At 57.8% G+C, this 22,193-nt stretch overlaps 9 protein-coding genes across 10 annotated transcripts; 6 read left to right on the top strand and 3 right to left on the bottom strand.

Annotated features, from left to right (window-relative positions):
• Window positions 1-34: 34 nt before the first annotated feature.
• On the bottom strand, window positions 35-2,674 carry IUM83_17285 (Annexin (Annexin) Family; the record flags this gene model as incomplete). The annotated part of the gene is made up of 3 exons (XM_067942227.1): window positions 35-606; window positions 1,164-1,428; window positions 1,499-2,674. The coding sequence occupies 3 exons, from the start codon at window positions 2,672-2,674 to the stop codon at window positions 35-37; spliced, it is 2,013 nt and encodes a 670-aa protein (XP_067782351.1).
• A 167-nt stretch (window positions 2,675-2,841) lies between these two features.
• On the top strand, window positions 2,842-3,745 carry IUM83_17284 (flagellar peptidyl-prolyl cis-trans isomerase; the record flags this gene model as incomplete). Its single annotated transcript, XM_067942226.1, has 5 exons — window positions 2,842-2,942; window positions 3,065-3,088; window positions 3,181-3,268; window positions 3,361-3,453; window positions 3,542-3,745. 5 exons carry the CDS (start codon window positions 2,842-2,844, stop codon window positions 3,743-3,745), a joined length of 510 nt encoding a protein of 169 aa, XP_067782427.1.
• A 288-nt stretch (window positions 3,746-4,033) lies between these two features.
• IUM83_17283 (flagellar peptidyl-prolyl cis-trans isomerase) lies at window positions 4,034-7,385 on the top strand (the record flags this gene model as incomplete). Its single annotated transcript, XM_067942225.1, has 4 exons — window positions 4,034-4,126; window positions 4,233-4,421; window positions 4,513-6,636; window positions 6,726-7,385. The coding sequence occupies 4 exons, from the start codon at window positions 4,034-4,036 to the stop codon at window positions 7,383-7,385; spliced, it is 3,066 nt and encodes a 1,021-aa protein (XP_067782363.1).
• A 1,315-nt stretch (window positions 7,386-8,700) lies between these two features.
• Window positions 8,701-10,199, top strand: IUM83_17282 (Myosin-like protein; the record flags this gene model as incomplete). 2 transcript variants are annotated; one of them, XM_067942223.1, is made up of 3 exons in its annotated part: window positions 8,701-9,678; window positions 9,793-9,932; window positions 10,166-10,199. In XM_067942223.1, 3 exons carry the CDS (start codon window positions 8,701-8,703, stop codon window positions 10,197-10,199), a joined length of 1,152 nt encoding a protein of 383 aa, XP_067782355.1. The 2 variants fall into 2 exon arrangements, with proteins under 2 accessions (XP_067782355.1, XP_067782354.1); XM_067942224.1 differs by lacking the exons at window positions 9,793-9,932; window positions 10,166-10,199 and having other exon boundaries at window positions 8,701-9,341; window positions 9,392-9,482.
• Window positions 10,200-13,338: 3,139 nt separating this feature from the next.
• Window positions 13,339-14,196, bottom strand: IUM83_17281 (Ribonuclease HII; the record flags this gene model as incomplete). Its single annotated transcript, XM_067942222.1, has 2 exons — window positions 13,339-14,026; window positions 14,126-14,196. The coding sequence occupies 2 exons, from the start codon at window positions 14,194-14,196 to the stop codon at window positions 13,339-13,341; spliced, it is 759 nt and encodes a 252-aa protein (XP_067782337.1).
• Window positions 14,197-14,435: 239 nt separating this feature from the next.
• On the top strand, window positions 14,436-16,053 carry IUM83_17280 (aspartate-tRNA(Asn) ligase; the record flags this gene model as incomplete). Its single annotated transcript, XM_067942221.1, has 2 exons — window positions 14,436-14,605; window positions 14,679-16,053. 2 exons carry the CDS (start codon window positions 14,436-14,438, stop codon window positions 16,051-16,053), a joined length of 1,545 nt encoding a protein of 514 aa, XP_067782428.1.
• Window positions 16,054-16,250: 197 nt separating this feature from the next.
• IUM83_17279 (Splicing factor) lies at window positions 16,251-17,506 on the bottom strand (the record flags this gene model as incomplete). Its single annotated transcript, XM_067942220.1, has 5 exons — window positions 16,251-16,328; window positions 16,407-16,562; window positions 16,736-16,819; window positions 16,896-17,366; window positions 17,462-17,506. The coding sequence occupies 5 exons, from the start codon at window positions 17,504-17,506 to the stop codon at window positions 16,251-16,253; spliced, it is 834 nt and encodes a 277-aa protein (XP_067782416.1).
• A 276-nt stretch (window positions 17,507-17,782) lies between these two features.
• Window positions 17,783-18,634, top strand: IUM83_17278 (uncharacterized protein; the record flags this gene model as incomplete). The annotated part of the gene is made up of 1 exon (XM_067942219.1): window positions 17,783-18,634. The coding sequence occupies one exon, from the start codon at window positions 17,783-17,785 to the stop codon at window positions 18,632-18,634; it is 852 nt and encodes a 283-aa protein (XP_067782417.1).
• Window positions 18,635-19,137: 503 nt separating this feature from the next.
• On the top strand, window positions 19,138-21,704 carry IUM83_17277 (GRAM domain-containing protein 1A; the record flags this gene model as incomplete). The annotated part of the gene is made up of 6 exons (XM_067942218.1): window positions 19,138-19,651; window positions 19,806-19,909; window positions 20,099-20,771; window positions 20,833-20,906; window positions 20,978-21,139; window positions 21,222-21,704. 6 exons carry the CDS (start codon window positions 19,138-19,140, stop codon window positions 21,702-21,704), a joined length of 2,010 nt encoding a protein of 669 aa, XP_067782408.1.
• Between the last annotated feature and the right edge of the window lie 489 nt (window positions 21,705-22,193).

Here is a 22,193-nt window from a genome sequence, read left to right as displayed (position 1 = left end):
GAGATCGGCTACCTAGGCTGGCCTTGGAGACTTCTTACGCGAGCACGAGAGTGGACAGGATCACGAACGCGGTCAGCACTAGCATCACCCCGGAGTTGCGCTTCGAAGCCGCACCAGACACTTCGTCGGTTGCACTGCCTGAGCCCACCGATTTGCTCACATTCTTGTCATCGCCACTGATGGACCCATCGAAGAACATGACGCTGCCCGAGCCAGAGGAACTTGAAGCAAAGTTGTCGGGCAGTCGGACCATGATCGTCGTAGGAGCTTCCGTTTCGGTCGTCAAGGTGGAAGCAGACGCTGAATTGCCTGTCGCAGAAGCCGAAGTCGCAGTCTCCGTGTCCAACAACTCGGTGGTGACTTGCATGCGTCGGAGCATGTTCACCGGATTGATGGCACCATTCTCAGGTATCTCGACGGCAGCCTCGGGTTGCCAGTCGAAGCTAACGGCACAGGCCGATTCGAGCATGGCGGTGACCAAAAGCACGAAGACAAATTGGCTCTGCTTCATCTCGTCGGCAAGTGATGAGTTGAGAGGAAAATGAATAATGAGGTTGTTGGTGTGTAGATTAAGCCTTGATCGTCTTGAATCATTCATTTCACAATCTACCATGTAGAAGTAGAAAGATGTATGGATTTAAGACTACTGAAGTTGTGGTGGGTGTGCTTCATTGAGCCACCACCAAAAGCGACATCAACAGCTACTTGGCTTTCCAAGACTTTACATGCCCCGATACGGAGGGTTCCCACCGGGTGTCGGATACTGAGGCTGGTGTGGAGGTGGATAGCCGCCAGGGGGTGGGTAGTTACCTTGGGGAGCTCCGTACTGCGGTGGGTAACCTTGCTGACCGGGAGGCGGGTACTGCGGGTACGACTGGCTTGGGGGGTAACCAGAGTGCTGCGGTTGACCGGGAGCTGGGTATTGCTGGTACGGCTGGCTCGGAGGGTACTGCGGATACCCCTGTGGCGGTGGGTAGCTTTGCTGTTGGTATCCCGACTGCGCTGACGGATAGTTGGCCTGCTGCGGGGGGTAACCAGACTGAGGAGGGTAGTTAGGCTGCTGTTGCGATGGGTATCCCGACGGCTGGGGTGGATAGCTCGGCTGCTGCTGCGGATATGGCTGCGCTGGCTGCGAATATCCCGATTGCTGCTGCCCAGGATACCCTGGTTGTTGTTGTCCTGGGTATCCCGGTTGCTGTTGTTGGCCAGGGTATCCTGGCTGCGGGTATCCATGTTGCTGCTGTTGTCCAGAATACCCCGACGGCGGTTGTTGCTGCTGTTGTTGAGGAGGAGGATAACTTGCTTGCTGCTGCTGGGGCGGGTATCCAGACTGCTGCTGGGGAGAAGGATAGCCAGGCGCCTGGCCTTGACTTTGAGCGGTGGTTTGACCTGGGTAGCTGCCGCCACTTGGTGCTGGATACCCTTCCGCTGGCTGTGACGTCGGCGTTTGTTGAGGGGCAGCGCCGTAGGTTGATTGGGGCGTCGACTGACCATATACCTGCTGTCCTGCCGGTGTTGGATATGCTGGAGAGGGAGTATACGCTTGACCAGGAGAATGCAGACTCGTAGTCGAGGCTGCATACGACGTCTGGGTCGACAAATAAGCCGGGGAGCTGGCACCAGTAGTCGCACTGACCCCACTGGAGTACGCAGCTCCACCCGATCCAACCTTCGACCGCGGTAAATCTTGGGGCGCGTCAAACACTTCCAGCAAGAGTTTCTTGTAGTCGCCGCTTGTCTCGCCACTAATGCGATCCCGAAGTTCTTCATGATACAGCTTCTTATAGGCAGTCTTGACGTGGGGTAAAACAGACTGATAACGCACCAGCGCTGTGCTCAGCCCCGTCTCATCCGTTCCAAAGCCTTTCATGGTCTTCTCAAACACCTCCGCGATCGCAGGGTACGGGTCAATCGTGGATCGGACGAGATAATTGAGACTTTTCTTCGCATCCCCACTGAACTCTTTATCCACGGCTTTCACAATGTTGTTGTTGTACTTGGCGACATACACGGCGTCCATCATCTTGAGGAAATCTGGCGGAGCCTTGACCAGGATCCCGATGAAGACTTCTTCATTGGTACCCAGTCGACCTTGGCCAGCTTTGTACAGTGCAGTAGCCTCCTCCTCAGCTTTGGCAGCATTGTGCACGGTTGGGTTGTAGGGTACTTGGGAGGACTGCAGAACAGCCATGACAACCTTGCGGAAGTCGCCGCTGAGCTCCGAGTTGAGCGTGACGGCTAGATCCTTGCCCACCATATCGAAGTAAGTCCGCTTGAGGATGTTCATCTCCTCGTTGGACCTCCCCGACAGGATCTGCACGATGAGGCTCTCGGTGGTGCCCATGCCCTTGGTGGCGTCGCGCAGGATCTGCGCCTCCGTCTCGGGCAGCGGCGTGGAGATCATGCGCAGCAGGCGGCCGAAGTCGCCCGACGTCTCGCTCTTGAGCAGACTCTTGAGCGGCTGGCGGTACAGCTCCTTGTAGCGCAACGCGATGAGGTTGCGCGACTCGGGCGACTTGCTGCCAAGCACCGCGATGAGCGTCTTTTCGTCCGTGCCCAGGCCCTGGCAGGCCCCGTGGATCTGCTGCACAGCCTCATCGATGTGGCTCGGGTACTGCACCGCGGTGCCGTGGGAGGCGTTGTGCACCGATGCGGGATACAGCTCCAGCGTCATGGCGACCGTGCTCAGCTGATGAAGTCGAAGAGAATACCGGTATGGATGGATTTCTTCTTTCGATAAATGAAGTTGCAATGGATCCACCCTTGTTAATCCGATATAGCACCGCATGTATCTATTTTGCAAGGGTTTGGCGTGAGCTGCTCATTTCCCAGCTTCGAGCTATGGACGCGGCGCTGAGCGAGGCCCTGCGGCGGGGCAACCCCGTGGTGTTTTTCGACGTCTCCATCGGCGGCGCGCCCGTGGGGCGTCTGCGGCTGGAGTTGTTCAAGAAGGACTGCCCGCGCACGGTGGAGAACTTCAGGCGAGTGCTGCGATTGACTGGCTGCAGACGCTCCGCAACTGCAGACGGCTAACGTGTGATCTGCTGTGCTGCTGCTCCGACAGGCAATTCTGCACGGGCGAATACAGGTATGCGCGAGGCACGGCAGATCGAGAACCGCACTCGGGCTTTGAGACTAACGCGTTGCTCGACCTTTGGTTGCGCGCTGCTGCTGGCGCAGGAAATCGGAGCTGCCCGTGGGCTACAAGGGCTGCAGCTTCCACCGCGTCATCAAGGACTTTATGGTGCAGGGCGGAGACTTCCTCAAGGTGAGCAGAAAGCACGTGGTTGCGGTTTCTGGTGGGCTCTGTTGACTTGTGGCGGTGGGCTCACGACGTTTCGCGGCGGTTGCACGGTGCAGGGCGACGGTACCGGTCGGATCAGCATCTACGGCGACAAGTTCGAGGATGAGAACTTCATCCACAAGCACACGGAGGCCGGGCTGCTGTCGATGGTGCGTGTCCAGCCTGCATCGCGCTCGTTGGTTGTAACTGGGTACTGACTTGCTAACTCGCTTTTTGCTGCTGCTGCTGCCGTCGCAGGCGAACAGCGGGCCGGGCACGAACGGCTGCCAGTTCTTCCTCACGTGCGCGCCCTGCGACTGGCTGGACGGCAAGCACGTGGTCTTCGGCAAGGTGCTGGACCCCGCGTCGCTGCTGCTGCTGCGCAAGATGGAGAGCGTCCCGGTGGGCCCGAACAGCAAGCCCAAGCTCGCCATCACGGTCACCGAGTGCGGCGAGCTGTAGCGGCCTCCATGCTCGCGACGCGCACTAATAGGAACCCCTCGGAACTAAGACACTCGCGGCAAGTTGAAGCAAAGTTGCCCCTTCTTGTCCGTTACCAGTGAAAAAAACCTCGTCCGTTTTCATTGGACGAGGGCCCGAGGTTTTTCCATCTTATATCTTGCCGCCCCCCTGGCATAGATTTTGTTTGGCCTGAAAGGAGAAGCCAACGCCCCGCCCCGCCGCCGAGACGCTCGCGCCGCCGCCTGCGAGCTCCCGTCCCCCTCCCCCCGCAGAAAACACATCAGAAACATGAGCAAGCGCGACTACTTCCTGCAGAAGGGCCTGCAGATGCAGCGCCTCGACGAACAGATCTCCGCCGCCCCGCAGGCAGGCGGCAAGGAAGTAAGTTGCCGTTTCCTCTTCCTCTGTAGGAGAAGGCCGCGCGCGTTCTGTCTGTGCTGTGTGCGTGTGTGTTTGCTGATGTATCTCGTGTATATGTGCGCGGCAGGTGACCAAGTACCGCGAGCTGTGCCCTCCCGGCACCCCAGACAGTCAGATCCAGGTGCTGATCGGCCAGTGCAAGGGAGACGCCCAGCGCATGGAGAACGCCATCAGCGAGCTGTGGGAGGACTACCGCGGCAACGACCAGGACGACGCCTGGGCCACCGTCGCCAAGAAGAGCGCCAAGAAGAAACAGGTGCGTCCATCCGTCGGCCTGTCCGTCTGCTCTACGCGCTGACAGCTTGTGTGCTTCTTGTTCCCTTTGCCCTTTGCTTCTTCACCTGCAGGACCACTCGTACTCGCGCTCCTACTCGTCACACAAGACACAGCACCAGCAGGATGACCACGCCGAGGCGCCACAGGATGGCGACGCCCAGCCGCCCAGATCGTCGGAGCGGTTCTCTACTCGTGGCCGCGGCAGCATGCGAGGCCGAGGCATGGTCTCCTCGCGGGGCGGCCGGGGTGGTCGGGGAGGTCGTGGCCGCGGCGGTGCCGTTGTCACCACTGGCAGCACGCGCGGAACCCGTGCGGGCGACAATGAAGAAGAGAGTCCGGAGAACGACAACAACTCTACCGACGGATTCAGCCCGTCCAACGAAGCACGCGTGCAGCAGTCCTCTAAAGCAGTCAAGGACTCGAAGAGGGACCGCGGAGCGAAAACCACCACCACCACTACCACCAAAACGACCACGACGCAGTCTGCTGCACAAACGCCTCCCGTAGTTTACCCCGTGCTCACTGGCGCTTGGACAAAGAAGCTCAATGTCACTGGCGTCACCTCAAAGCCCAAGCCCGTAGAGCCCGTTCCCACTCCCGCGCCTGCACCTGCTGTTCCCGCACCCGCCGCTGCGCCTAAGCCGACTGAGAAACCGACGGAACCTGCAGTGGAAAAGGAGGCCGCTGCGGTTACTGCCGCTCCGGAAGCCCCGAAGGCAGCCAGTCCGAAGAAGAAGACCCAACATGAGAAGAAGAGCAAGAAGACACAAAAATCCACTACTGCTGATGCCGTTGAAGAAACTGCTGCCGTTGTCGAAAAGACGGAAACCGTGAAGGTCGTGGAGAAGGTGGCCAGTCCGAAGGCATCGCCGAAGAAGACCGTTGAAAAGAAAAAGAAGACGAAGACTACAGAGACGACTGTGGAAACTAGTACTTCGAACGTTGCTGCTGGATGGGGCAACCTCGATGTCTCCACGTCAGCGATGGACGAATGGTCGACCTCTGCTCCTGTTGCCGCCACTGAGCCCAAGAAGGCATCGACTCCTAGCGCATGGGCGCGCGGAAGCCCTGTGCTCTCCCCTCCTGCTAGCAAGGAGCCCACCCCCGCGCCAAAGTCTCCGATTGCCGATGCGAGACCGACGGTTGTGCCAGGCTCGCCGAAGGACATTGACGTGCCTCGTTCGACTGGATCGGCCTCAACAAGTCCTCGGCCGTACCTCAAGATGGGCAAGTGGGATACTGCCGCGACGCCAAACCTTTCGCTTCAATTTGGCAGCTTCTCGCTTAATGGCATGGACTCACTGGAGCCCTCGTCGCCGCGTGGCTGGGCCGCGACGACGACGACAACGACGACTTCCAGCTCGAACAACGGTGGCAAGACCGTCACCAAAACCACTACAACTCAGAGCGCCTGGGGAACCACGACCAAGACTGCATCGCCGAAGAAGACTGTGTCACCTGACCGCGCTGAGCAGCAGCGCACACAGGAGACAACTGTCACGAAGGCGACCACTTCTGCTCCCCCTGGACTGTCGGTGGACTCGGGCCGCGTGACGCCCACCACAGGCCAGTCTCCCCGATTCACGCCTTCGGCTCCGTCCCCGGCGTCTCTGCCTAAGCCCGATGAAGTCAAGCGTGGCACGCCCACTCGTGCCCAGGGAGGACCATTCCAAGCTCAAGGAGGTGCTGCGGCCCAGAACAACAAGATGAACATTGGGTATGGCTCAGGCCTGTACCAGACATCTTACGGCCAGTACTCGATGGACCTTGGCCGCCCCGCGGCTTCGACTCCAGGCCAGCTCCCTACTGGTTCCGGAACCCCGAAGAGCGCTGGCGCTCGCGGCGGTGCTGCTGGTCAAGTCGCCGCTCAGTCTCCTTCCCGTGGTCAACAGCCCGTCGCTCAGATGCAGCAGATTCCTTTGCAGCAACAGGCTCAGCAGCAACAACAGCAGCAGCAGCAGGTCCAGCAGCAGACTCAGCAGAAGCAGGCTCAGCAGCAGCAAGCTCAGCAGCCACAGCAGAACCAGCAGAACCAGGTTCAACAGCAAACGGCGGCTCAGATGCACCAGCAGGGTCCTGCTGGTATGCAGCAAGGTTACCACTACGCGCCTCCGCCCCCGCCTGGTATGGCGCTGCCATACAACCCGTACAACTACGGATACTACCAGGGCTACGGATACTACCAGAACCCACAGGTTCGTGTTTCCCCGTGTTTATCTTTGGTTGTGCATGGCAGATGTACTCACTGCGATTATCGTTGTTGGTTTGCTTTGGTGCCCTTTAGTTCGCTCAGTACAGCCCACGTACGCAATATCCGCCGCGCGGCAGCATGCCCTACGGAGTTGAAGGCCCCGTGCCGGGCTTTTCGAACCCGCCGAACATGCCCTACCAGGACCAGCACATGATGGCTCAGCAGCACGAGTACGCTGCTGGCGTCCCGCAGGGCTTCGGAGAGATCAATACCGGGTACCTGCAGCAGGCTCCGATGCAGCAGGGTGGCCACCATGGCCACCACGGCCACCAAAACGGCCCGCAGAGCCACGGAAAGGGTGGCGCAGCTTCCGGAGCTGGCGGAGCTGGCTCGCAGCAGTCGCACGGCCAGCGTGGCAACGCTGGTATGCAGGGCTACCAGAACGCGGGAGGCCGTGACCACGTTTCGCCGCCGGTGCCTAACGCGTCGGCGGCCATGACCGGTTCGTACGGCCAGCACTACGGCTGGGCAGGCAACTACGGTGCGCAGCCCGTCGGCGGATGGGGCCACATGATGCCCCAGGGCTACCAGCAATCGCCGTCGCAGCAGCAGCAAGTGCCTCCGCAGCAGCAGCAACAGCAGCAGCAGCAGCCGAACGCGCACCAGCAGAGCTACCGCCAGTACGGCAACGGCGGCGCCCAAGGTGGCAGCAACGCGAACGACGTGAACCAAGCGCACTGGAACAGCTCGTAGGTCAGTGCTAGTGCAGTCACACGTATTCTGCGCCCCGGCCGCGACAACAGACGGGAAGGAACCGCATCTCGCTGCGCCGGTAGCGGCACAGTAGTCGAGGAGGAAGGAGGACGAGTGTATGACTAATAGGAAACGAAGCGTTCAACGATCTTTAGACAGGTGCTGGCGTTGCAACCGCTTCCCTCGGCGTCACCAATACCCAGGCGAGCTAACTTGGCGTTCATCACTGTAGCTTCACAAGAAATTCTGATATCGAGTGCCTCTGCCATTTGACACTATCCAATACTTCTTCTTCTTCTTCTTTTCGAGCAGCAGCGTCGAGACCATGAAGAAGGGAGAGCGTCACGAGAACACTGTAATTTTTGCCCAGCAATTTTGCTGGGCCGATCTTCAAGCCGATCTCGGTGGCACGGGACCATCTGATTGCTTGGGCTGCGAGATCGAGGGCGCCGCTCCCACGCTTGCATGGACAAGCAGGATGAAACGAGCAAGGCGATAGCGAGCGAGCTAGGGCGTCTGCTTCCCCCCAAGCTGCAGCACCTCAGCTGCGGCTCCAGCTGCCGGACATTTTTGCCACCGCGGACGTTACGTTAACATGAAGTCGCCAAAAGGCGCAAAAGGTCGGAAGACGTTCACTGTTGTCGGCGGACACGAGGGAGGATTCAGCCCGGCGACACCCGCACACGCACTTGATCCCCTCGTTCGGTTGCGCGCAACAACAAGCAGACAGTGCCCGCGCTGCGACACGGTTGAAGAAGCATTTTTGCCGTCCTTAGATTATTCATTTAAACCAGTACATACATAGTAATAGGCGGCAGTAGTACTGTCGGCTTCGTACTTCAATCCACTGTCTTACGTTCATTTCGAGCTTGGGAACGTAGCAATATTTTGGCGGCTGTTCAAGATCGGGTACACGGCACTGTGATTGGCCGACGAAGGGGCACAGAGGGACTCCTATTGGCGAAAAAAAAACGCCTGATATTGCGCGCATCTCCCCTGGCAAAGAGCGGCCGCCTGCAAGCGAGCGGCGGAGCTGTCGCTGCCACCGCCGCCGACGACCACAGTGGCTTCTGCTCGACAAGACCGAAGCGAGCAAGCAGCAAGATCTCGCCGTAAAGCGACCCGAGCGAGAAGATCTCGCAGGACCCGGCCTGGCGCCAGGCACCAACCTCTAGCACAGCGGCCCTTCTGCCGGCCAACGGCGCCAGCTAAAGAAAGAAAAGGAAACGGACGCACGCGAGCCGGGGCCTTCCCTCCTCTTCAGAATCCGAAATCGGCCACAAGAGCGACACCTCCCTCCCCTCCCCCCGTCTCGATGGACGTAGGCGCACGCGTGTGGGTCGCCGACCCCGCGGACGAGCGCGTCTGGCTCGCGGCTCGAGTGCTCGAGGTGCGCGACGCTGCCGTCTCGGTGGAGATCGAGGAGCAGCGCAATGACGACGAGTCGCCGTCGCGTGCGAGGCACCGGGGCTCGTATGACGAAACGGATGACGCCGCCCAAGCCAAGAAGAGAGACGTGGCCCTGGTCCTCGCGCCCTCGGGCGAGTGCGTCAACGTGCTGCCGCGCAACATGCCGCGCGAACAGGACCAGCGCGACCTCGTGGCGCTGCCGCATCTGCATGAAGCCTCCATTCTCAACGCGCTGCGCCTGCGCTACCAGCGCCACGCCATCTACACACACATCGGTGACATCCTCATCTCCATCAACCCCTTCCAAAACCTCCCGCAGCTCTACGGCGACGAGGTGCTGCAGGGCTACGCCTACGACCACAACGCGCAGTTCGGAGACCGAGTTACCGCTGCGGACCCGAGAGAGCCCCATCTGTTTGCAGTGGCCCGAGCGGCGTACGTCGATATTGTGCAGAACGCTCGTAGTCAGTCTATCCTCATCAGCGGCGAGAGCGGTGCCGGCAAGACCGAAGCCACCAAGATCATCATGACGTACTTCGCGGTCACGTGCGGCGCCGGAAACAATCTGGCCGATACGACTCAAAACCACAATACAGGGCAATCGAGCTCGCCTCCACCATCCCCGTCGCGCACCACGATCGAAGAGCAAGTGCTGCAGTCCAACCCTATTTTGGAGGCCTTTGGTAACGCCCGCACGGTGCGCAATGATAACAGTTCCCGCTTCGGCAAGTTCATCGAACTGCGCTTCCGCGACCAGCGCCGCAAGCTGGCGGGCGCTCGCATCCGCACCTACTTGCTGGAGAAGATCCGAGTCATTAAGCAGGCACCTCACGAGCGCAATTTCCACATTTTTTATGAGCTGCTGAGTGCAGACACCACTTGTGTGAGTAAGGAGCAGAAGCAAGCATTGGCCCTAACCGGTGGTCCTCAAAGCTTCCGCCTGCTGAACCAGAGCTTGTGCTCCAAACGGCGCGATGGGGTGAAGGATGCAGTACAGTTTCGCTCCACTCGGAGAGCCATGCAGCAGCTAGGTATGAGCGAGCGCGAAATCAGCGGCGTACTGGAAATCGTGGCGGCCGTGTTGCATATGGGAAACGTGGACTTCGAGCAAGTACCCCACAAGGGCGAGGATAACGTGTTTGTTGACGAGGCTCGTGTAGCAACGTTAACGACTGGAGGTTGCAATCACTTCACCAAGGCAGCTGAGCTGCTGGGAGTATCCACAGAGGCACTCGGCCACGCCCTAACCAAACGATGGATACACGCATCCAACGAGACATTGATCGTAGGAGTTGATGTTGCTCATGCACGAAACACTCGCAATGCCTTGACGATGGAGTGCTATCGTCTATTGTTTGAGTGGCTGGTAGCGCGTGTCAACAACAAGCTGCAACGCCAGGCTAGTGTACCTTGGGATCCTGATCGGAATGACGATGACGAGGAAGACTCGACTGACTTCATCGGGCTGTTGGATATTTTTGGGTTTGAAGACATGGCTGAGAATTCCTTTGAGCAGCTTTGCATCAACTATGCCAACGAGGCACTTCAGCACCAGTTCAACCAGTACATTTTTGAAGAGGAGCAGCGATTGTACCGAGACGAAGGTATCCGTTGGAGCTTCGTAGATTTCCCGAATAACCGCGCGTGTCTTGAACTATTTGAACACCGCCCGATAGGAATTTTCTCGCTTACAGACCAGGAATGTGTATTTCCTCAAGGTACAGACCGTGCCCTCGTGGCCAAGTACTACCTGGAGTTTGAGAAGAAAACGCAGCACCCGCACTTCCGCTCGGCCTCCGCGATTCAGCGTGCTTCACAGTTTGTGGTGGTGCACTATGCTGGATGTGTCACGTATACCGTTGACGGCTTCCTTGCAAAAAATAAGGATTCGTTCTGCGAAAGCGCGGCCCAACTACTGGCTGGGTCTTCCAACCCGCTCATTCAAGCCCTTGCCACAGGCTCAGCCAACGAAGATGGTGCCACCGCGGACAGTGATCTGGACAGTTTTGGTGGTCGGAATATCCGACGTGCAAAGTCAGCCATTGCTGCGGTCAGTGTTGGTACACAGTTCAAGATCCAGCTAAATCAACTTCTGACCACTGTACGTGCCACGACTCCTCGATACGTGCGCTGCATCAAACCCAACGACGCGCATGTTGGTTCGCTCTTCCAGAGTACTCGTGTCGTGGAACAGTTGCGGAGTGGAGGTGTCCTTGAAGCCGTGAGAGTAGCTCGTGCAGGATTCCCTGTGCGTCTATCACACAAGCAATTTCTCGGTCGTTATCGTCGTATATTGCTCTCACTCTGCAAGCTTACGGACAACGGTTTTGAAAAGCGACATCGAAGTTGGAGCGAGCTCGATTTGTGCCTGCACCAACTTACGCAAGTTCTTCTTGCTGACATCAAATCTGATGACGAGGTGGGAGATGAAAATGAAGAAGATGACGACGAGCAGGCTCACCAGATGCGCTGTGGTGTCAGTCTGGGCAAGACGCGTGTCTTCTTCCGTCGCAAACCATACGAGAAGCTTGAGAACTTGCGCGTAGCTGTACGCCAGGAGGCTAGCCTTATTATCCAAAGGCACGTCAGAGGCTTCGTGGCGCGCCGTAGCTACCGGCATCTCCGCAAAGTTACGGTCGCTATGCAAGCCCGTGTTCGAGGGCGTCGTGCATATCGCTTTGTGTGCTGGATGCGTGCTATGGAACAAGCTCGAGTGCTGCAGGCAAGGATGCGTCAGCTTTGTGCGCGCAGTAAATTCCTTCGCGCTCGCGCAGGTGTATTGGCGGTACAGTGTCGTTTCCGATGCCGACGTGCCACACGGATTGTACAGTCCCTTCGTGAAGCTCGTGCAGTGACCCGGATCGCGACGGCCTGGCGGCGATCATCGGCACAACGGAAATACCGCAAATTGTGTCGTGCTGCGTTAGCACTTCAGTGTGCGATGCGTGCACGTGTTGCTAAGCGGGCGTTGAAAGCACTGCGCGAAGAGAGCAGGAACGTGGCGAAACTAAAAGAGGACAATGCGCACCTAAAGGATGAGCTGGCTGAACTGCGTCGGCAGATGCAGGCTATGGTTGCTCAAAGTGCGAGCAAGGAGCGTCAGCAGGCATCGTTCCCGTCATTCAAGGCAAAGGAGTCAGCGTTTAAATCGCCCCAAAAGGCCGTCATGTTTTCATCCGAAGAAAATGCTGCAGAAGAGAGCAGCAATCAGCACGATTGCGAAAACCAACTGGAGCTTGAGCTATCGGATGATCTTGTCAATCTAGACAACGGTGGGAACCCTAATGCTGCCGATGGCCGCGACGTCGGTTGTGTTGTGGATCTATCTTACAGTCAACAAAAACCCAAGCTCCAGACGCCCAACTCGCGCCGTATTCGCCGCTACAGCTTGCCGCCCACACTTGCCCCCGCAAACGAAGACGCAGAACTAGAAGACGCAACACCGCCCGCATCGCCTCGTGCTTATCGGTCTCGTGACCGCCGCCACAGCTTGGATTTGTGGCGTCTGCAGGAGGTGGAGGCTCAAAAAGAGGCTCGCCAACTGCGTGAAGAAATTCGTGAGGCAGCTGCTGATGAGCCTTCACCAGAACGTCAACAGCAGCAAGAAATTGCCCTCCAAAAGTTGGTTGCATCGCAGATCAAGCGCAAAACGATGCAGTTGCAGCTACAGCTACCTGAATTCGAGCTGAAGGTGGACAACAATTGTATCGAAGCAGGACCTGCATCGTGCATCAGCTATCGGCGACGTTCACGCACAGTTGACAGCCCTCTTGCAGTTCCGGCACCACTAACCTCATGTGGCCGACAGGGATCCTCGTCGCGCTGGAACTTCGCAGCACCCCGGAGTATGACACATGCTAGCAGCGGTCGAATGCCGGCTTACTTCGACAGTCCCAACTACGCTGGATCATCGTACGGTGACGATCGCTCTGTGGATGGTGATGACGACTTTTACGGCCGAGGACGCTACCCGATGCCCAGGCGGTCAGCATCAGCCGGCATGTATCGCTCGCGATCTTCATCGAACTCTTCGTCGTGCTATATGCCGCCATCTGTGGCCGTGCGTCCTGGACTAGCTGTGCCGCGCTTTGCGAAGGCTCCCACCTGCTACGAATGCGACTGCACGTTCAATCTTCTCGTGCGTCGCCACCACTGCCGCCAATGTGGCAATTCGTTCTGCTTCGAGCACTCGACGCGTCAGTTGGCGCTTCCTCACCTAGGTTACATGGCAGCTCAGCGCGTGTGTGATACGTGCTTTGAGGCGCACATCCAGGCCATGACATCACTCAAGTTGCCGTCCTTGATGCGCCACCCGACAGACGAGTTGTCGACTTCATCCTTCGCAAGCTCGCCACGAGGACTTGAGAGCAACGACAGCTACTGCGGCCTTGACAGCCCAACCGCGGCAGCAGCCCGCGTAACCCCGCTGCGTACATAGTTTTCTTCATTGTCAATAACAACGACGTAGGCTCATCTATAAGTTAGGGGATAAATGGAATATAAGCATTCAAACTTCCTACCATAGTCCATGCAGTCCTCCTCCTCATGAAGCAGACTTCTTCTTCCCCTTCGGCTTGGGCTTAGGAGCCTCTTTCGGCTTCAACGGCGCGAAGGTCATGCGATGAATTGCACAAGGTCCGTGCTTGGCAATGGCAGCAACGTGATCTCTCGTGGGGTACCCCTTGTGCTTAGCGAGCCCATACTGCGGGTACTGTTCGTCGTATTCGCGCATGAGTCGATCTCGCGTGACCTTGGCGATGATGGAGGCCGCTGCGATGCTGTAGACCTTGGAGTCGCCCTTGATGACTGGTTCCGCGGGCAGCTCCAGCGTCGGCGGCAGCTTGTTGCCGTCCACCAGCACGAACGTCTTGTCCTGCTGCTGCAGCCGCTCCGCCACCTCGTTCACCGACTTGGTCATGGACTCCAGCGACGCCTGCAGGATGTTGATCTCGTCGATCCGCTGCGCGCTGTTCACGTGGACGGCGTAGGTGATGCTTGGGTGGCTGGTCAGCAGCTCGAACAGCGCCTCTCGCTGCGGCTCCGAGATCTTCTTGCTGTCGTCCACGCCCTCGATCGTCACGTCCAGCGGCACGTGGCACGCCGCCGCCACCACCGGACCGGCGAGCGGCCCACGACCGGCCTCGTCCACGCCGATCACAGTCGTGTAGCCCTTGGCCTGGTAGCGCGTCTCGAAGGTGCGCGGCAACGTGGAAGTCTTCGGCCCATCATTGCTCTTGGCCGCCGCCTTCTTGGGCTTCGCAGTGCGAGCGGCGCGCTTCGGGGCGGCTGGCAAGTCGACAGCATCGTCTTCTCTCTGGGTGGAAGTGGACTTGAGCGCGTGCAGGCGTGGGGAGCGGCGCGGCGCGGCCACCTTGAGGCCGCGCTTGATGGTCTTGCGCATGATAACTTTCTCGTGGTGGTGCTCCTTCGACGCGTACGTGTCTCGAGGTCGTATTTTTACCCAATCGTTTCTATTCGTCTGCGACAAGTCGACGCTGATTGGAGGGTAGGCGGTACCTTCCCTCCGTTTAAGAGCCTATTGGGTTGTGCACCCTCTCTGTAGGGAACGCTGGTGCTTGGCTCGCAAGCGTCTGCGTCACACAACCCGATCGACGCCCCAGCGCCCAAGAGAGAACCGAGATGGCCGACGCGACGCCCGCCCCCGCCCCCAAGAAGCTCACGAAGAAGGAGCTGCGCATCCTCGAGCGCCAGAAAGCGGCTGCGGCCGCCGCCGGCCCCACGCTCACCGACACGTACGGCGAGCTGCCGCTCATCCAGTCGCAGGAGCGCCCCGACAAGACCTACAAGTCGTACGTAGCTGCTGTCTCTGCGGCTTCCTAGCCTAGAGCGGCCATCTTACGCCGTACCGTTGTGTCGCTGCAGCGTGAAGGACCTGCACCCGGAGCTGCAGGGCGAGAGCTTCTGGGTGCGCGGCCACCTGCAGGCCGTGCGCGCCAAGTCCAAGATCGCCTTCCTCACGCTGCGCGAGCAGACGGCCACGATCCAGGCCATCCTGCACGAGAGCGACAAGGTCTCGCGCCCCATGATCAAGTTCGCCGCCGGCGTGCCCAAGGAGTCGGTCGTGGACGTGTTCGTCACGCTCATCGTGCCCGACAGCCCCGTGCTCAGCACCACGCAGACGGACGTGGAGCTCAACGTGGAGAAGTTCTTCGTCGTCAGCAAGGCGCTGCCCGAGCTGCCCTTCCAGGTGGAGGACGCCGCCCGCCCCGACGCCGTCGTCAAGGCCGAGGGCTCGACCTACGCGAACGTGGGGCTGGAGACCCGTCTCAACACGCGCCCGCTTGACCTGCGGACGCCGGCCAACCAGTGCATCATGCGCATCCAGGCTGCTGTCGGCCAGCTCTTCCGTGAGTTCCTCATCAAGCGCGACTTCGTTGAGATCCACACCCCGAAGCTTGTGGGCGGCGCCTCCGAGAGCGGTGCCAACTGCTTCACGCTCAAGTACTTCGACCAGGACGCCGCCCTGGCTCAGAGCCCCCAGACCTACAAGCAGATGGCTTGCGCCGTCGCCGGCCTCGAGCGTGTTTTCGAGATTGGCCCCGTCTTCCGTGCCGAGAACTCGAACACGCACCGTCACATGTGCGAGTTCGTTGGCCTTGACCTGGAAATGACCATCAAGGAGCACTACCACGAGGTGCTGGAGGTGTTCTCCGACCTGTTCATCTACATCTTCGACGGCCTGAAGGAACGCTACGCCAAGGAGCTTGCCATTATCAACGAGCAGCACCCGTTCGAGCCGCTTAAGTACAATAAGCCCTCGCTCATCATCAGCTTTGAAGAAGGTGTGAAGATGCTGCAGGAGGCTGGCGCCTCGCAAGAGCCCGAGGAGGACCTGAGCACTGAGAACGAGAAGTGGCTTGGCCGCCTCGTCAAGGAGAAGTACGACACGGACTTCTACATTCTGGACAAGTTCCCGCTGGCTGTGCGCCCGTTCTACACGATGCCCGACCCGAAGGACAAGCGCTGGAGCAACTCGTACGACATGATGATCCGTGGCGAGGAGATCGTCTCCGGCGCGCAGCGTGTTCACGACCCCAACCTTCTCATCCAGCGCATGGAAGAGCTGGGTGTGCCGCAGGAGTCCATGCGCAACTACATCGACTCGTTCCGCCTTGGTGCTCTTCCCCACGGTGGCGGTGGTATTGGTCTGGAGCGTGTTGTCATGCTTTACCTGGGCCTTGGCAACATCCGTAAGGCCTCTATGTTCCCGCGTGACCCCAAGCGGTTGTTCCCGTAAGCGGGCATCGCTCGCGTGCGTTCGCTATGCATGTAGGATTGCGCCGTCGACTCAAGATGTCATCTTGTTGGCAAGATGATGTCTTCATACTCGCGCGCACCATAGTTCAATTTTGTCCTAGGTTTTCGTTGAATAAGCAAAATGCGAAAGAGCCAAGACAAATTGATATGAACACGAAGTCTTCAAGGATTGCATGTTCAATGGTGATGCCGAGCGCTCTTCAGCTCGCGATTCGCGTCCATGTCGGTGGTGTGTTCTTCGCCCTCCTCCTCACTCTGTTATCAGACAAATACATGCACACAGTCGCGTTACATTTCCAGAGCAACTCTGCATACCACTTCGGGTTTACTTACATCCTGGTCGTATTCATCTCCTAAAAGAGATACCCTGACAAGTTTGTTCGCCTGCACCACAGGTTGCGGGTTCTCGTCGCGCAAGAAGCAATAGTATGCGTGGAGCGCGTGTGAAGGATCTAGAAAGCGAAATTTGACGTTTTCACTGAGCTTCACCTGCAACATTACAAAACACATTTTATCAAGAACTACACCATTCAAGGCTCTCATAAAACCAGAAAATTCCTCAGCCATGCATACGCAACGTCGGAATTGAAAGGTGCCTGTTGGGCTTACATCCCGTAGTTGATAGTCGAAGTACAATGCAGGGAGTACCAAACGGCACGTACCTTCAACATGATTTCTAGCTGCGGATTTCCCCGCACCTTATTTGCTGTAGCTTCAAGAATCGCATGCCTCTTCTTGGTCTTCGGCTGAGCAAATTCACGAAATACACTCATCAACGGTTACATGTACTTCAACAAGGCAGTTCACTTCGCGACGCCTTACCAGTACGATGCTATCTGGCACAGCCCACTGCGGTTCAAACACTTCGCCATCGCTTTCCTGGTCGTCCCCATCTTCCGGGTATTGGTACGCGAACTTATTCTCCGCCGCGAACGTCTCCTCCGATGGCGGGAACTCGACGCTGTAGTCCCCGAAGCGCAGGCGATGCAGCTTCTGCTGCTCCGTTTCTTCGCCTTCTTCACCACTGCCCGAGGCTCCTGCCTTTGCCTCTGAATCTCCACCCGACGTCCGTCGTTTCCTCTTCTTCAGCTGGCGGAACAGACTCCGGTCCTCCAGCAGATTCCGAGCGTCGAAGCGGTCCACGCGCAGGTCGCCATCGCTCTCTCCGCGCCACGCAATCAGATGTGACTCCTTGTGCAGCTTCCACGCCGTCTCCGGGTCGTCGAACACCTGGCAACTGTACCCGCGCACGCCGAGCGCCAGCACGTCGCCGCCAGAGGTGTCATCGCCGGTCTGCTCGGCCATTATTGCGTTATGATTCGCTGCAAAAGGTACACGCTCTACAAACGTATTTGACACTGTCGCTCCTTAAGTGTATGGCTACATACTGCTCCCCAACTGTGTTCATCGTTCGAGTGGCACAACTTGGTCATCGGAGCAGCATGACCGAGCGTGGCCGCAGCCGCAGCAGCAGCGAGAGGCGCCACAGTCGCAGTCGTCGACGCTCTCCGAGCCGCAGCCCGCGGAGAAGACGCAGCAGCCGGAGCCGCAGCAGGAGTCGGAGCGGAAGCGCAAGCCGCTCAGCGCCGTCGAGGCACAGGCGCCACCACCGCGACGACAAGCACAGACGCCATGAAGAGCGCGAGAGAGTGGACGGCGTAGAGAAGCAGAAGCTGGAGAACCGCGAGGAAGTTGAGCACCGGTCGCGCATGTGGACGGTGGTGGATTCCGACGACGACGATGCCAGCAGCTCCAAATCGAAGACGGAGGACAAGAAGAGCAGCGACAGAACGCACGACAGCAGTCGCAGCCACCGCCATCGCCACTCAAGACGCCGGTCACGCTCGTCGTCGTCGTCTGAGTCGGACTCAGACTCGGAATCCGACAGCTCGGACAGCTCGGACGACGAGCGATCGCGTCGGAAGCGGAAACACAAGCGCAGTCGCTCGCGAAAGGACAAGAAGCGACACAAGAAGGACAAGAAGAAGAAGGACAAGAAGAGCAAGAAAGGCCGTAGCAGCAGTAAACACGCTGTGAACCAGAACGAGTACGGCAAGTACGGCATTCTGCGCGAGTCGGACTTCCACTCCAAGAGCGTGTCGTTCCAGGCGTGGCTGCGGGACGTGAAGAAGATGGGCGAGTTCAATGGGCCGAAGTGGGAGGCCATGGAACTGTTCAAGGAGTATATGGAGGACTACAACACGTGTACGCTGCCTCACGAGAAGTACTACGACATTGAGAAGTACGAGATGAAGCGCTACCAGAAGCAGCAGCGCAAGGCATACGCGAAGCAAAAGGGGACGTCAGACAAGGCTCTGGATTCGCTGGCGGACGAGGACCGTGTGCGCCATGAACGCCAGGCTGCGCGCGAGAAGAAGGAGCAGGAGGAGTTCCGTCTCGTGCTGCAGCTCATGGACAAGGACAAGATCGAGGCCATGCGCGAGCAGGAGCGTCTCCGCGCGCAGATGCAGATGCACTACAAGTCTGGAAACGTCGACGAGGCCCGTCGTCTCGAGCAGATCCTCAACAAGGTGGATGAAGATCCGCGTTTCAAGCGCTGAGGAGGTGGCGGGCAAGGATACATGGATCTCTGTACCCAAGGATAGCATCATGACTCATGATTCATGAGGGGAAGTGGCTTTGCAGCAAATTGATAAGTGAAATGTTGAAGTTGGTCGCTGCATGTTGCTATGAAAGCAGCGTCTACTCCAACAGTTTATCATAGCCATGGAATCCGTTTCGATGCGTGTCTAAAGGCTCCATCTGTATCCATCGCACGCTCATTTGGAAGGCTGTCCGCCGCTGCAGGGGCAATTGCACCCGCAGCAGCCGGATCCTCATCTTCACGATACCCTTGTACCCGGTGCGATACGCGCCACAATCGCCGTTTGTGTTGAACCTCTGTACAGTGGTAGAACACGTACGTTTCATTGTATTACCTCGAGTGCTGACTATACTACACAGCCTCTTTATACCGATAAACAGTTGAGAAAGTTGATACTAAAAACCACTGACGCCACCATCCGCAGTCGCAGTGTCGAAAAGTGTCAACGCGGCGCAAGCGATGGAGCTGTCGGCGCTGCGGAGCTTCGCGTCGGCGTTCTCGCCCAGCTCGTCCGTGTCCTCGGCCGCGAGCAGCAGCAGCAGCGGCGGCGGCCGCCGCCACGAACACCGGCAACGGTGTCGTCACGCGACGTCTCCGCCTCGTCGCCCGGCGCAGCGACCAACCGCCGAGGACGCACGCGACGACGACGTGTATCACCGCCAGCGCAAAAATAGACAGCGCAGCTTCGAGCAGCAGCAGCAGGAGGAGCAGCGCCGCCAGCGCGAGCGGCGCCACACGGGCTCCAGCCTCACGGACAGGAGCATGAGCTCCTCGTCGCACCGCGGCAGCAGGAACAGCGACGAGCTGTCGCTGGCCAGCACGTGCGACGACCGCCTCAACCTGCCGCTGGACAAGGAGTTCCTGCCGCTGGACAGCCCCACGCAGGACGAGGCGCAGCAGGAGCAGGAGCAGGTGCGCGACCAAGTCATCTGCATGATCTTCGACCTGCCCGAGTCCACGCAGTTCTACGAAGGTGCGTGCATGTATTGTATTTACACTCGACGACAGAAAGTGAAGGCTGCCAAGCGGCTGCGGCTGCGGCTGGTGTAGGATAGACCGGCGGAAGACGGTGGACAGGCATGCTAACGGATTGCGTCGCTGCTTGTGCTGTGGTGTGCATCTTGCAGACTTTTCGTGTGCCATCGCGGCCACGCTGGCTATGCACGGACGCATGTATCCGACGAGCTCGCACGTGTGCTTCTACTCCAACGTGTTTGGCCGCGAGAGAAAGGTCAGGAAGTCGGAGAGGGTGGACCTTCAAGGATACACTCGGGGTGCTCTCTTGGCACTTGTCGGCGTTGCAGCTCGGCTTTGCTCCATGTGCAATGCTCGCAGCTAGCTTTTCCGGCTCCCGACGTGGTGTCGCAAACGATATTCCCATGCTGACCCGATGTATCTGCTTGTCCTGCTGCTGCTGTAGATCCTGATCCCGTACGAGTCCATTCGCGAAATTGAAAAGACGACGACCATGGTGTTTCAGCACGCGATCCGCCTCGCGACGTTCGACAAGGACGAGTACACGTTTACCAGCTTCTGGGGCAACAACCGGGATAGCTGCTACGACCTCATCCTGAAGACTCGCGACCGCGTGCTCCGCGAGTTGCGACCCACTGCAGTGAACTCCTCGGAAACACGCTATCCGGCACTGCCAACATCTCCTATTACTCGAAATTCAGCAAATCCACCTCCCCAGCCTAATCCTGCCACAGAGCACAATGATGACGATCAAGACGAAGATCATGATGAAAAAGAAGAGGAGGACTGCGCGGATTCGGATCACGATGAACCTGTTGCCTCAGCCACTGGTGTTACAACTACCACAACGGTATCAGAGCAAGACGAAGACGATAACACAGCCCCTGTGACCCCACGCCGGCGCAGTGTTGTCTCGGACGTGGATTCGATCGCACCCAAAGATATTTCCATGACACAGATTCTCGAAGTGGAATTTCCTTTGTCGGTGGATTCGTTCATGCAGATGTTCTTCTTGGACAACGCACCGTTCGGGTTGGATAAATTTGGTGAGCAGACGGGTTCAACTGAAATGACGGTGAACCCGTGGATGACTCCGCTGGAAGACGAAAAATCGTTTGGTGCGTTTCTACTTGGTTCTGCTGAGTATTGAGCTTGTACTGACACTATGCAACATGACAGGTATGACTCGATCTCTCCAATTTCGCGTACCCGTCGATGCCCCGATCGGTCCAAAGTCGTCACAAATTGATGTGGTACGTGGATGTATTGCATGCATGTTGTCCTCCGCTGTTTGAACGGCGCACTGACATGCTTGCAAACGCAGCTTCAATGCCTGAAGGAGAACGAACACGGGGTGCGTGTCGTAGAGAGTTCTACCCGATTGGTGGACATCCCTTACGGTGACTATTTCAGCGTGGAAGATCGGTGGACCATCGTGCCACGCTCTTCCAACCCCAACGCCTGCAAATTATTTATTGAGTTGAAGGTGCGTTTTCGACATTTATTTACTGCATGATTGATACACACATGCTTACTGAGTGTTGTTCTGCTGTCTTTTGCCTCGTTAGGTGGTCTTCGGTAAATCGACGTTTTGGAGAAACACAATTGAAACACGTGCTATTAGTGACAACCGGGCTAAGTGGGAAAAATGGGTCGGTATGGCGAAAGAGTTTCTAAGCACGAGGGATCTCAATGATGCCGCAAACTTGGCGCCAGAAAGCCCTCCTACTTCGTCCACTTCATCCGAGAACGCGGTAGTGCATGACGCCACTAAAAAAGATTCTGGAACAACGGCCCGACGAGGCAGGAGCAAACCGTGCCACCGGCACCGAAGCACTACCGTCTCAACGATTCCACCAGGCGGAGTGCGTACAGCTCCTGTGAAGGTGTTCCCTTGGGTTCTGGTCCTGCTGCTGCTCCTTGTCGTCTTGCGTCTGCAAACGACGCTGACCAGTATCGAGCGGTCGCTGCTGGTGAATACGGAGCTTATCAGCCAGCTCCAGCAACAAATTGTTGCTCTTCAGGCAGGGGCCTGTCCAGTGACAGCTTAGTTCGCGCACGTCCTTCGATTACTTTACAATATTTTAACAATCCGATAATTTTACTCTTTTTGTCTATTACAATGTTTGAGCTAGACTTCCACAGTCTTTTGCAGCAGAGTCGAACCACATTGTATGAAAGTTAACGCGCTTTTGAAGCACTAGCAGTAACTGAGTCACTTGGAGATCGGTATTCTGCTGCATTTTGCGGCGAATTGAAGCTGGGTCACGCTTCTCCGTTTTCAAAGTTGGTATTTTGTGGTGGACTTGCGTTTTGTTTTCGCTGATTTTTTTCTCTTTCTCGCGAAGGGATCCGTGCTGTTGATCTCCAATAATTTCCTGGCGCATGGCATCCAATACACGCTGCAGTGCGCTCAGGTGCTGGCGTTGGAATGGGTTGTGCATGACATACACGTCCGACGGTAGATTTGCAACCATTTGGCTCAACTCGTATAGCATCAACTCACGTGCTGTCATCTCCAGGTTCACCACTGCAAATTT

The sequence above is a fragment of the Phytophthora cinnamomi genome (assembly GCF_018691715.1).
Source record: "Phytophthora cinnamomi strain GKB4 chromosome Unknown Contig107, whole genome shotgun sequence".
Taxonomy (NCBI): domain Eukaryota; phylum Oomycota; class Peronosporomycetes; order Peronosporales; family Peronosporaceae; genus Phytophthora; species Phytophthora cinnamomi.
The sequence above is the reverse complement of the archived record's forward strand: the minus strand, read 5'-3'. Positions and strand labels throughout refer to the sequence as shown.